The sequence below is a fragment of the Hemibagrus wyckioides genome, linkage group LG21 (assembly GCF_019097595.1).
Source record: "Hemibagrus wyckioides isolate EC202008001 linkage group LG21, SWU_Hwy_1.0, whole genome shotgun sequence".
NCBI classification, from domain to species: Eukaryota; Metazoa; Chordata; class Actinopteri; order Siluriformes; family Bagridae; genus Hemibagrus; species Hemibagrus wyckioides.
This window is the reverse complement of record NC_080730.1, coordinates 1,767,743-1,779,147: the sequence shown is the minus strand read 5'-3', so window position 1 is coordinate 1,779,147 and position 11,405 is coordinate 1,767,743. Positions and strand designations below refer to the sequence as shown.

At 42.4% G+C, this 11,405-nt stretch overlaps 1 protein-coding gene across 1 annotated transcript; it reads left to right on the top strand.

Moving 5' to 3' along the window:
- The first annotated feature begins 5,015 nt into the window (after positions 1-5,015).
- Positions 5,016-10,810, top strand: LOC131342879 (nuclear receptor subfamily 4 group A member 1-like). The gene is made up of 7 exons (XM_058374139.1): positions 5,016-5,156; positions 7,101-7,942; positions 8,154-8,283; positions 8,736-8,890; positions 9,000-9,202; positions 9,299-9,477; positions 10,125-10,810. The coding sequence occupies exons 2-7, from the start codon at positions 7,109-7,111 to the stop codon at positions 10,388-10,390; spliced, it is 1,767 nt and encodes a 588-aa protein (XP_058230122.1). The 5' UTR covers positions 5,016-5,156; positions 7,101-7,108; the 3' UTR covers positions 10,391-10,810.
- Positions 10,811-11,405: the final 595 nt, after the last annotated feature.

Sequence of the window (11,405 nt, the reverse complement as noted above, 5' to 3'; positions counted from 1 at the left end):
GAGGCATGGACTCCACAACCTACAGGTCCTAAGAACATGAGAGAACTTTATTTATCACCTGTTAATTTTCCTCAGACATGCTAATGCTAATTAAAACAGATCAAACCGAATATTGGTTATCTCAGGTCATTTTAATTCAGGTCACGATTGAACTTTATAGCGGTTTAGTATCCATGGGTTGCACAAGTTTGTTTCGGGATCTGAAACTGGATTTCTGTAAAGCTGCTTTCTGACAGCGTTTAGAGTTGAAAGTGCTTTAAATATACACAGATCAAGTAAAACATTACGACCACCTGCCTAATATTGTGTCAGTCCCCCTTCTGCTGCCAAAACAGCCCTGACCCGTTGTGGCATGGACTCCACTAGATCCCTGAAGGTGTGCTGTGGTAACTAGCACTGAGATGTTAGCAGCAGATCCTTTAAGGCCCCCTCTATGAGACCCACCTCAAAACTTACTGGACTTAAAGTATACTTTTGATAGATACTGACCACTGCAGACCGGGAACACCCCACAAGAGCTGCAGTTTTGGAGATGCTCTGATCCAGTGGTCTAGCCATCACAATTTGGTCCTTCATCAAACTCAAAGCTCAAATCCTTACACTTGTCCATTTTTCCTGCTTCTAACATCAACTTTGAGGACAAAATGTTGACTTGCTGCCTAATATATCCCACCCACTAACAGGGGCCATGATGAGGAGATACTCAGTCTTATTCACTTCATCAGGCACTGGTCACAATGTTATACCTGATCAGTGTAGATTCTATTTAAAAATAGTAAAAATGAAATGAAAGAAATAAAACACTAATACTTGGCTCCCAATAATCCACACCAGCATCATGTACATGTTAACTGAATAAAAACAATTCTTACAGCAAACTGAATCTAAATGTCATTTTTCCTGCAGTCCCGCTTCAGAGTCAGCTTTGCTGCTGTGCGTCTCATCTTTCAGAATCATTGTAGTGACTGTTGCACGCAATTATTTACACACTCGGTATGCCGTGTTTCCTTTGTGTGGCTCAGAGTGTGTCACTGTAAACCAAGTGTGATGTGAATATTGCATGTGATGGCTGCATTGTCTCTAAAGCTGAAAAGCGGCAGAATAACAGCTTTCATAATGCCTCAACTGTAAGTATTGCAATTTAACACCCTGCTACTGTAATTCCATACATGTGTGCAGAAAATCCTGAACCTTTTCATCCTGCAAATCATTTCTTGTGTGCTGTTACGAGAGATAAAGGAGGGGAAAAAAATAAAAAATGTTTTTCAGCTAACAACTTCTTCTTTCGTCTTTTCCCTTCAGGGGTCTCCACAGTGAATCGTCTCTCTCCACCTATCCCTATCTTCTCCATCCTCAACACTTACACCCACTAGCTTCATATCCTCATTTATTCCATCCATATACCTCCTCTTTGGCCTTCCTCTTTGCCTCCTGCCTGGCAGCTCCATGTCCAACATTCTCCTACCAATATACTCACTCTCCCTCCTCTGGACATGTCCAAACCATCTTAATCTGTCCTCCCTAACTCTGTCCCCCAAACGTCCAACATGAGCTGTCCTTCTGATGTACTCGTTCCTAATCCTGTCCAACCGTGTCACTCCCAAAGAGAACCTCAACATCTTCAGCTCTGCTACCTCCAGCTCTGACTCCTGTCTCTTCCTCAGTGACACTGCCTCTAAACCATACAGCATGGCCGGTCTCATCACTGTCTTGTACACCTTCCCCTTGATCCTCGCTGATATTTTTCAGCTAACATTTAATGAAATAAATCCTCATCAATACACATCCTTAGATGTTCACCTGATTCAGAGAAAACACGCCTCTTGGCCTCGGTGGGGTGTGAATATTTATTCAATTACAACTTTTACATTTTATATTTCTAAAAAATAAATTAGAACCCATACTGATGAGATATTTACTGCAGATTTATAACATAAAATCCCAAATTAATTCTGTTCCAGTTCCAGGATGTAACTCCACATAATGTGGAAAGCTTCAAGGGGGGGGTAAATATTTATGCACAGGACTTTAAATACACCTCGGAGCAGATCACTGCAATATAATGCATTTCATACTTTTATATAATGTAAAATTCAGCTTTCTTACTTCAGTCATAGTTTCGTTGATTTTATTGTGTGTGTGTGTGTGTTACAGAAATAAGCAGATCACAGTGTCAGGCTGATAAAAAGAAATAAAAAAAGAAATAAAAGTGTCTTTACAGTGCAGGAAATTCAGTAAGAGATTAAAAATACCGAACGTTTGATTGACTCTGTGGTCATCTGAAGCATGTATACACAACCTTGCAGCTCTCTGAGGACAAGACAGCTGCTGTGCCCCACACACACACTTTGGCCTGTTCACTTAGGAAAGTGCTGACAGCTCAATGCAAACAATACCAGTGCGGTTCTCCTGTGCTGGTGAGTCTGCGTGGGGAGAACGCCTCGTCTCCGGATCCCTGGACCTCGTCAGCGTAATGGCCGCTCAGAGAGCGAGCAGCTGACCAACTCTGTTTAGAGAGACCACCTTAAAGCCGTGCGCCACCAAGGAAACGAGTGTATGTGTGTATGTAAAGTGTGATTACATGGAATCTCTCCTGGGTTTTCTCACTGTGCTTTAAAAATAAAACACCAACCCACCACCCCTCACCTCCTCCTGCCCCCCGCTACCCCTCCATTTCCCAGTGTGGAGATGCCCTGTGAAGAATTGATAGGGGTAATTAGTTCAAGGATACAGGATCTGGCTATATCTGCCTCGAGGAGAACTCCGAAATGCTGGCGAGAACAGATGACGGCTGTGAGGTGTTGGCTGCAAATCACGAGCTCTCTTTTTCTCTCTCTCTTTCTCTCTCTCTCTCTCTCTTGCTTGCTCGCTATCTATCCTGAATGAAAACATCATTCCTGAAGAAACAAATACCCAAAATATCTCCGGGTGACTCATATGATCACATGTCTGTGCAGAGTTACTCTTACCTCCCTGACGCTGATTATTTTCCTATAGCAGCAGGTCACAAAGTGTTTTATTCCTCTTAAACCACAGCATTTTTCCAACCACCGACACGTCATACTTTTTATCCGCTTATGGTTACGTCTCTAAAGTCAGATCGTTCCTGCTGTGACTTTACTCTAAATTAGGACAGAGCTGCTGTTATAGAAAACTAATCAACACGTTCTGACCAGTCACAGTCCAGAGCTCAGCAGCTCAACGGTGTGAGGAGAATTATCTTGAATAATAATCATGAATAAAGATCTTTTTAAATTATAAATTATAAATCAGTTCTGAATCCCATCATAATTTTACTCATTCATGCTGGAAATGATTATTGGCAGATCATGCTCCAGTTCTTTAGATACTTAATTTTAGCAAAACAGGAAGTTAAAATGAGAACATTTTCCATTTCCATGATTTTATGACTGTTACTGTTAGTCATTATTTTTGCTCTTTATATAATCTACATTCATTATTTGGCCAGCACTAGTGGATGGCTTTTTATTTATTTATGTTAATACCAAAAATGATAAATATATATATTTAAAAAACCCTCAGTGTGTACAGGCCTAGTTTATATCCATCTGTCATAAGGTTCATTGTGTAGTTCCTTGTTTCCTCAAAGAGTTTTACATTTCTGATACAGAAACATAAAATAACACAGAACCATGGAAAAAAGGCAAAAACACAGTTTCACATAAAGTACATTTGTGCAAACTTGTGCAGACAGTTCAGCACTGGAGACGGTTCAGGAAAGGGGACGGATCAGGACAAGAGATGGTCAGGACTAGAGACAGTTCAGGAGAGCAGATGGTCAGGACTAGAGACAGTTCAGGAGAGCAGATGGTCAGGACTAGAGACAGTTCAGGAGAGCAGATGGTCAGGACTAGAGACAGTTCAGGAGAGCAGATGGTCAGGACTAGAGACAGTTTAAGGCTGGAGACAGGAGACAGATCAGGATAGGAGACAGGAGACAGTTCAGGACAGGAGACAGTCAGGACTAGAGACGGTTCAGGACTGGAGACAGGAGACAGTTCAGGACAGGAGACGGTCAGGACTAGAGACGGTTCAGGACTGGAGACAGGAGACGGTTCAGGACAGGAGACGGTCAGGACTAGAGACGGTTCAGGACTGGAGACAGGAGACGGTTCAGGACAGGAGATGGTCAGGACTAGAGGCAGCTCAGGACAGGAGACAGTTCAGGGCTGGAGATGATCAGGACTGGAGACATTTTCCTCCAGGACACAGACGAACAGTCAGAGGTTCAGCACAGGCCGTAAACGTGGCAGATCCACGGTGTTGGGATTTGAACTCATGACCTTCTGTCCTGTAGTTTAAAACTATAAGCAGCGAGTGTTTGAGTCTCCACCAGATCACACTGACTCAACATCTACATCTTAAACTCACACTAAATAAAACAAACTTCATGTGTACATGGAAACTCAGGTTTGTGTTTCACCTCAAACATCTTCAGGTCTCTGACACAGAGGAGGAAAAACATTTCGGGTGATGGGGTGGGATTTAAAAACCATATATTTATAAAGTTTTGTGCTAGAGAAATATTACTATATATTACTATAAATATTACTAATATTATCATTAATATTGTTAAGACCGGATATAACGCCTTCAACTCGTTTGAAGCTTTAAAAAGAATAAACTTTTTTACAGGAGGGAAGATGAATATGAAGTAAACAGTGCTGCTATAAATATAAATGTAAATCGTGGATGTGATTAAAACAGTCCAAGCCCTCTATTTCCGGCCCGTCTTTGCGTGATGGCGTCACTCCGCTTTTGTTGTTTTTACAGCCAGTGAAAAGCGGCGGCTCGCGCGGCTATTTTTAGGGCTCGCGCGCGCGCGGTTCCGCTCTCTGTATTGCGTCAATGGAATCCCGGTAGCGCGAGTGCGTCAAAGGGCGCGTGGGCACACGCACGGCGCACCGCACCGGATTGGTTCTTTATCCGGAAACCCCTCCGAGATTACATTCCTAATATGGTAATGCCACGCCCCCGGGGCGACGTCACGGCAAACTATATTGGTCAGGTGTGGTGAAGAAGCGCAGAGTTTCTGGAGATGAAAGCGGACCTGTTGCGCGCGCGCTGCTCCTCTTCTGTGTGGAATTAAACTCTTTCAGATTTCTACACCAAACTGCACGCATAGACTTAGAAAGGTAGGTCTGATCTTATTATTATTATTATTATTTTATATTATTAGCCACTGTGATATTTTTAAGACTCGTAGTTATGCATGCTGGAGTGGGCGTGTCTTAGTTTTACCTTTCTCGAGGTTTCTTTTCTTTTTTAAAAAAAAAATATTTCTGTTTGTTTATTTATTTATTTATTGTTAATTCCTAAGGAAAATGTCTTTAAAAAGTTCTTCAAATAATTTAATTCTTGGATTTTTTCCTCCAGAATGATATTTTATACAGTAAATAGTCGTGTGCAGTATACAGTCATATATACAGAGATGATGTAGTAAAAATAAATAACAAGTAAATAAACTCTATATTTAAACTGAGGCTGAAACAATCCATCTAAATGTGATCTTTAATTTTTTTATTTTATATTCATACAAAACACTTGGAGCTGCAGATCCTGTATGAGACGAGCCAGATATGAATCTACAGCTTTATTTCCTAACATCATTATTATTACAGAGCTGTGCATTTTCTTTGTGCATTATTTTCTAGCAGTTTTTAAAGTAAACACATTTCAGAAGTAATTTAAGGAGCTTTCTTTCTTTAACGCTTGCTTTCTCAGCATCAGACCCATTCAGTGCAGACTTGCAGTGCAGTTCTGACTTTCACTTAAACAAATATTTACATATGTGTAAGATGATCAAACTTTACAGGCTGATATAAAATCCTGTGTGAATGAACACCGTAACTCACTTAGTGATTCATTTCATAGCCTCTCAGATACACCCCCCCCCATACCCCTTCTGCCCCAGGAGATTTACGATGATGATCAATGACCCTAAAGATGGCAGCACGGGGGGGTTGGGGTTGCGGGGGGGGGTTCATGGCCTAGCTCTCTGGTGCACATTTTATTATGTGTTTAAGTATCAGACCAGGCGTGTGTTCCATAGGCGAGTTCACAGCCATGCAATCCGAGTGACTCCTTAGAGGTCAGGAAGCTCACTGAATTTCAGAGGTCAAGGACGTCTACACTGGCGGCCTAAAATAGCGAACAGATGAGATGGAAGAACCTCAGTTTATTGTAGATATTAATTAGATAAACTGTAACTTGGCAGGTCCTTGTGATAGCAGACTTGTGCCAAATTATACAAATAAATGTGTGCAGCACTTACATTCCATCAAAAACCTTTTAATTCAATGTTAGCTTTTTTACCAAAAGTCAATATTTAAGGTCCAGGAAGAAAAAGTGAAACCATGAGAAAATAGTTTTGTTCTATCTAATGTTGTTATCTCTGTTATTGCATCACAATAAAATATCACATATGCTATTTCCTATTTTTATCTCTACATGGAGTAGTGGTATTATATTGTTATTATATTATTTTTTATTATAACAGTATAAATTATGTTACCCTAAGATCTTCAAGAATATTTTCATTCTGCTTGATGCTTACTTACAGCTAGAATAAGAAGCTTTTTAGTCTTCTATTCATTTCTAAAGTGTTAAACACTGAGAGAAACAGAACTGAGATATCCCAGTGGACGTTTACCCGAGCTCCAGCCGCCTGCGCTGGCCTTCACACCTTCTCGGTGTTGACTCGCTTGCTGTCTTTATCTGAAACCCAATTCTCACATACTCCCAAATGTCGCGATTCGTACACGACCTGAAGAGTGTACATTAACAGCTTGGTAATGAAGCTTCTTTCAGCAAGAAGATCGTTTACGCCGAACTCGGCTTCTCTGAAGCTCCTCTGAAGTTTAGGTGAGGTTTGGCAACAGCGCTAGCTCGGGAGTCAGGGATTTTTTTGGGATCTCTGCCACTTAGAGGTGCTAAGACACCTTTGAAGTGGCTCTCGCATATGAGTTATGGTCTCGTGCACCTGTGAAATGGAGAAGTGCTGACAGATCGTGTAAGCAAATGTTTGCATAGGTTTATTATTACGACAGTCGATCCTAACAATCTCTCTCTATTTGCAGCCGTAACGATGCCTTGCATTGAGACCCAGTATGGAAACCTGCCTTATGAAAGCAACTACTTCAGCCCAGATTTTCTAAACTCAGGTCTCTCCACCAAGCAGAGTATGGAGCTCAGCATCCAGAGGGAGCAGCTTTCTCCTCCATCACTGCCCAGCATCAACACTCTAGTGGGTCATCCTGGTGAAATGGACACCTTCTCTTGCCAGTTCACCGCATCAGTCTCACCCGCCATGAACGTGAATGCACCCGGCGACATCTCCAACACGTTGGTTGACGGTTCAAGCCCACGTGGTGTTCAGTCTCCTTTCACGCTGGACGACATCCAGGTGTACGGCTGCTACCCGGGAACCTTCGCCTTCAGTTGTCTGGATGAAAGCTTGTCCTCATGTGGATCTGACTATTACGGAAGCCCGCTTTCTGCCACTTCCTCACCTTCCACTCCAGGCTTCCAAAACCATCCTGGTTCAAACTGGGAAAGTGCCTTCAGTCCATTTCCTTCCATGTCCTGGCCATCCGAGGTCTCAGCTCTACATCAGCAGCCTTCCTTCTTCACGTTTAACTCTCCAGTCGAGCAGCAATCCCCGATGCGGGATCTCCAGCTGCAGCTCGGTGACGAGGATGCATTTGGTCAACTTCACCAACCATCTCCATTACAGTTCCCATCCCTGGAGCTTGACCACGGATGCTTGGACAGTCCGGTACTAAAGGTCGAAAGGGTCGAGGCTCATCCTTCCACAAAACCACGAAGTCCCAATGAAGGACACTGTGCAGTATGTGGGGACAATGCTTCCTGTCAGCACTACGGGGTTCGCACCTGTGAAGGGTGCAAAGGGTTCTTCAAGGTGAGTTTATCACTGAATTGTCCAGATACTGTTCTAACCAATAGCAGTGTGTAAAAAGGGGGGAGGGGTTAGGAGTAGGATGAGTGAATAGAGAAGCCAAGTGGATGCAATTAAAAATTGTCTTTAAATACTCCTGCCTGCTCTCTTAGTTCTGTTTGCCCTGTAAGTTTTATCTGCTCCTATAATATGTACCTTCTGGGTTCTTTTACAGCGCACTGTTCAGAAGAATGCAAAATATGTCTGCCTTGCTAATAAGGACTGTCCAGTCGACAAGCGACGGAGGAACCGCTGCCAGTTTTGCCGATTTCAGAAATGTCTTGCAGTAGGAATGGTCAAAGAAGGTAAATATGGGTTAAGCATGCAAGATCACCTTTCAGAAAATAATCCAAACAGAACCCCTTTAGAAAGTTCCCCATCAGGAGAAACCATGTATGTTCTATGCAGAACCCAGAAGATAAGGTTTCCTTTAAAGCATGAAATAGAGCCTGTTTAGAGAGCTAGAAACAACCACAGGGTACATTATAAGATAAAAAGTCTGACTGGACATTAAATGGTTCTAGCCTTTGCTGATTTTCTTACCTAAATGTTTAAAGAGTCTCTGAAGAACATGGGACAGATGTTCTGCTTTAGAATAGAGCTTGTTTGGAAAACTAGAACCAAACATAATGTACACTCTGGCACCATAAAGGAGTCTTCAGAAACATAGTTCTTTTAGAATGCTAGAAACAGCCATGCTTTACTCCTAAAATGTTTTAAAATTGTGATCATTTTCTGTCTCTTCCATGTTTGTTAGTGGTGAGAACAGACAGTCTTAAAGGTCGAAGAGGGCGTCTTCCATCAAAGCCCAAGAACCTTCCGGACAACGTGACTCCTGTGAATATCACCGCCTCACTTGTAAGGGCTCACATCGATTCCAGTCCTGCTCTGGCAAAAATGGATTACTCCAGGGTAAGGACACGGGATATCTCATTCTCTGAGAACGTTAAGACTCGTCCAGACTCTAAAGCAAAGGTTGCACTATTAGTTTACTAACATTTTTTTTCTTTGCAATATTCAGTACCAGGAAGATGTGAAGAACCTGTCTGAAAAGGTGGACGCCAATGACATCAAGCAGTTTTATGATCTCCTCACTGAGACCATGGAGGTCATCCGGAAATGGGCTGAGGCTATTCCTGGTTTCCGCACCTTCTGTCGTGAAGACCAGGAGCTCCTGCTGGAGGCTGCCTTCGTCGAGCTCTTCATACTGAGACTAGCATACAGGTAGGTATCTCCACTGGGGCTCCCTGAAGAGGTTTTTTTTTTTTGAGCAGAGATCTGGACTGGAGATGACCTTCTCGTCTCGTTGTGTTCTTTCAGATCAAATCCTGAGGAACACAAACTGATATTCTGTAATGGTGTAGTGCTGCACCGCTCACAGTGTGTTCGAGGGTTTGGAGACTGGATTGATTCAATCATGGACTTCTCCCAGAGTCTCCATCGTCTGAGCTTGGACATAACATCGTTCTCTTGCTTAGCAGCACTCGTCATCATCACAGGTGAGAAAAACTTTATTAAAAATAAACACAAAGCTCTCTGATCAAACATGTGGTCCAAACTACACTCGAACATCCTCATGAGTTCCTTGGATAATCAGTTCCTAGCTTTCTGAATGTCTTTAAAACAGCCCATTTAAGGGGTTCCTTGCTGTTCCCATCAGAGGAACCATTAAGCTTGAAGAAATCTCCAACAAAATAAAAAACATTCAAGAACCAGCCCAAAAAATACACTCTTAAAGGCTCTACCTGGCCTTCAAAAAGGTTCAGTTTGCCCATCAGTGGAACAGATACAGGTTCTGTCCAGCACCCTGGACAAAGGATTTCTATTTTTAGACGCTGTTCCAGAAATCTTGAACCAACCATAGTGTACACTTATAGAAAGAAAAAGATCTTCTCTCTGGTATCTCTCTGGCCATCGAGAGTGCTCTTATAGATTCTAAGCAGCATCCAGATTAAAGCGTTAGAAGGCAAGAACTGTTAGAAACACTTCCATCTTCAACCCAAACATGAGGTTTCCTTATCCGAGTGGGTTCCAGTCAGAATCTGTTTAAGCTAGAATTATTAAAAGTTTATTTTTTAACCATTCGGTTTTAGCCTTTGATGAACATTCTGAGTTCTAACACTTTGCTCTCTCGTGTTCTCTTCAGATCGTCATGGTCTAAAGGAACCCAAACGCGTTGAAGAACTTCAAAACCGTTTGATCTCCTGCCTGAGAACCCACATCAGCAGCAGCAGCAGCAGCTTGGACCCGAGTAGATCTCAGCCGCGTCTGTGTCGGTTGCTGAGCAAACTGCCAGAGCTGAGGACTTTGTGCACACAGGGTCTGCAGAGGATCTTCTACCTGAAGCTGGAGGACCTGGTTCCTCCTCCACCCATCGTGGAGAAAATCTTCATGGACACACTTCCGTTCTGAGTGAATGAAACACTCGTGGGGACAAAACAGAAACAGAAAATCCACAGCTAGAGACTTTTCAGTGAACTTTTACAGAATGACATTATTCTGATTAAAAGGGACTTTTCTAACAGTGTTCTACTGAGAACCGGGAAGAAAACACTGCGTTCCTGACGTCATGCAGCAGAACTTTTTCTATGTTGGAGGAACATTAGAGGGCATTTTCTATACTTTCATCAGTGTGTGTGTGTGTGTGTTTATGGTTTGACGTTAATTGCTATGCAAATATCTTTATATTTGGTGATGAATTTGATGTAGGTTTTAGCGTCACCAGGATTTTATACAAAGCTTCTTGGTCAACACGTGATGTTGATTTTGTATTCATTATTATGAATTATTTTCCCAGAAAGCAAAAATTAAAAGCCTTTGTTTTCCAATGTTGAGGTGGCGATCGGTGTAATACATTATTGTTTCCATGGTAACGGCGTGTACGGCAGATGCTCCACTGATAGCAGCACAGGGAATTTAAAAAAATAAAATGTCTGTCATCTTTGATACGTAAATACCAAATATCTGCGTGGCCCAATGGACAGAGCAGCGCGACACTCTGGAGCTGGTTTACTTGCGCAGCCCAGTGGATAGTGCGGCACGGACCAGTTTTAGTCGAGCAGCATGGACCAACTTGAGCAGCGCTGCTCGAACCACAAACCTGCGTGACCCACTGGGAAGTGCTGCGTGACTCTGATGGAAATAGACCCCACCCACCATCAATTTACATTTTACCCACAATTCTCTGCTAGGAAGCGCAAGTGCAAACCAGCCTTGGCAAGGCGCATAGTAGAAACAATATTAAGTAGTGCTGACATTTTGAATAAAATTGATGAGGCTTTGGAAAATAGAAGAAACACTTTACAAAATGCAGAAAATGAAGTTAGAAGGCTTTTTATTCCTCAAGTTTTAACCCAAAAGAGACCAGCAACACAATCAAAATTTAACCAAAATGTAAAATTCCTGCTTTGAACAGCCCCTTCCGTTG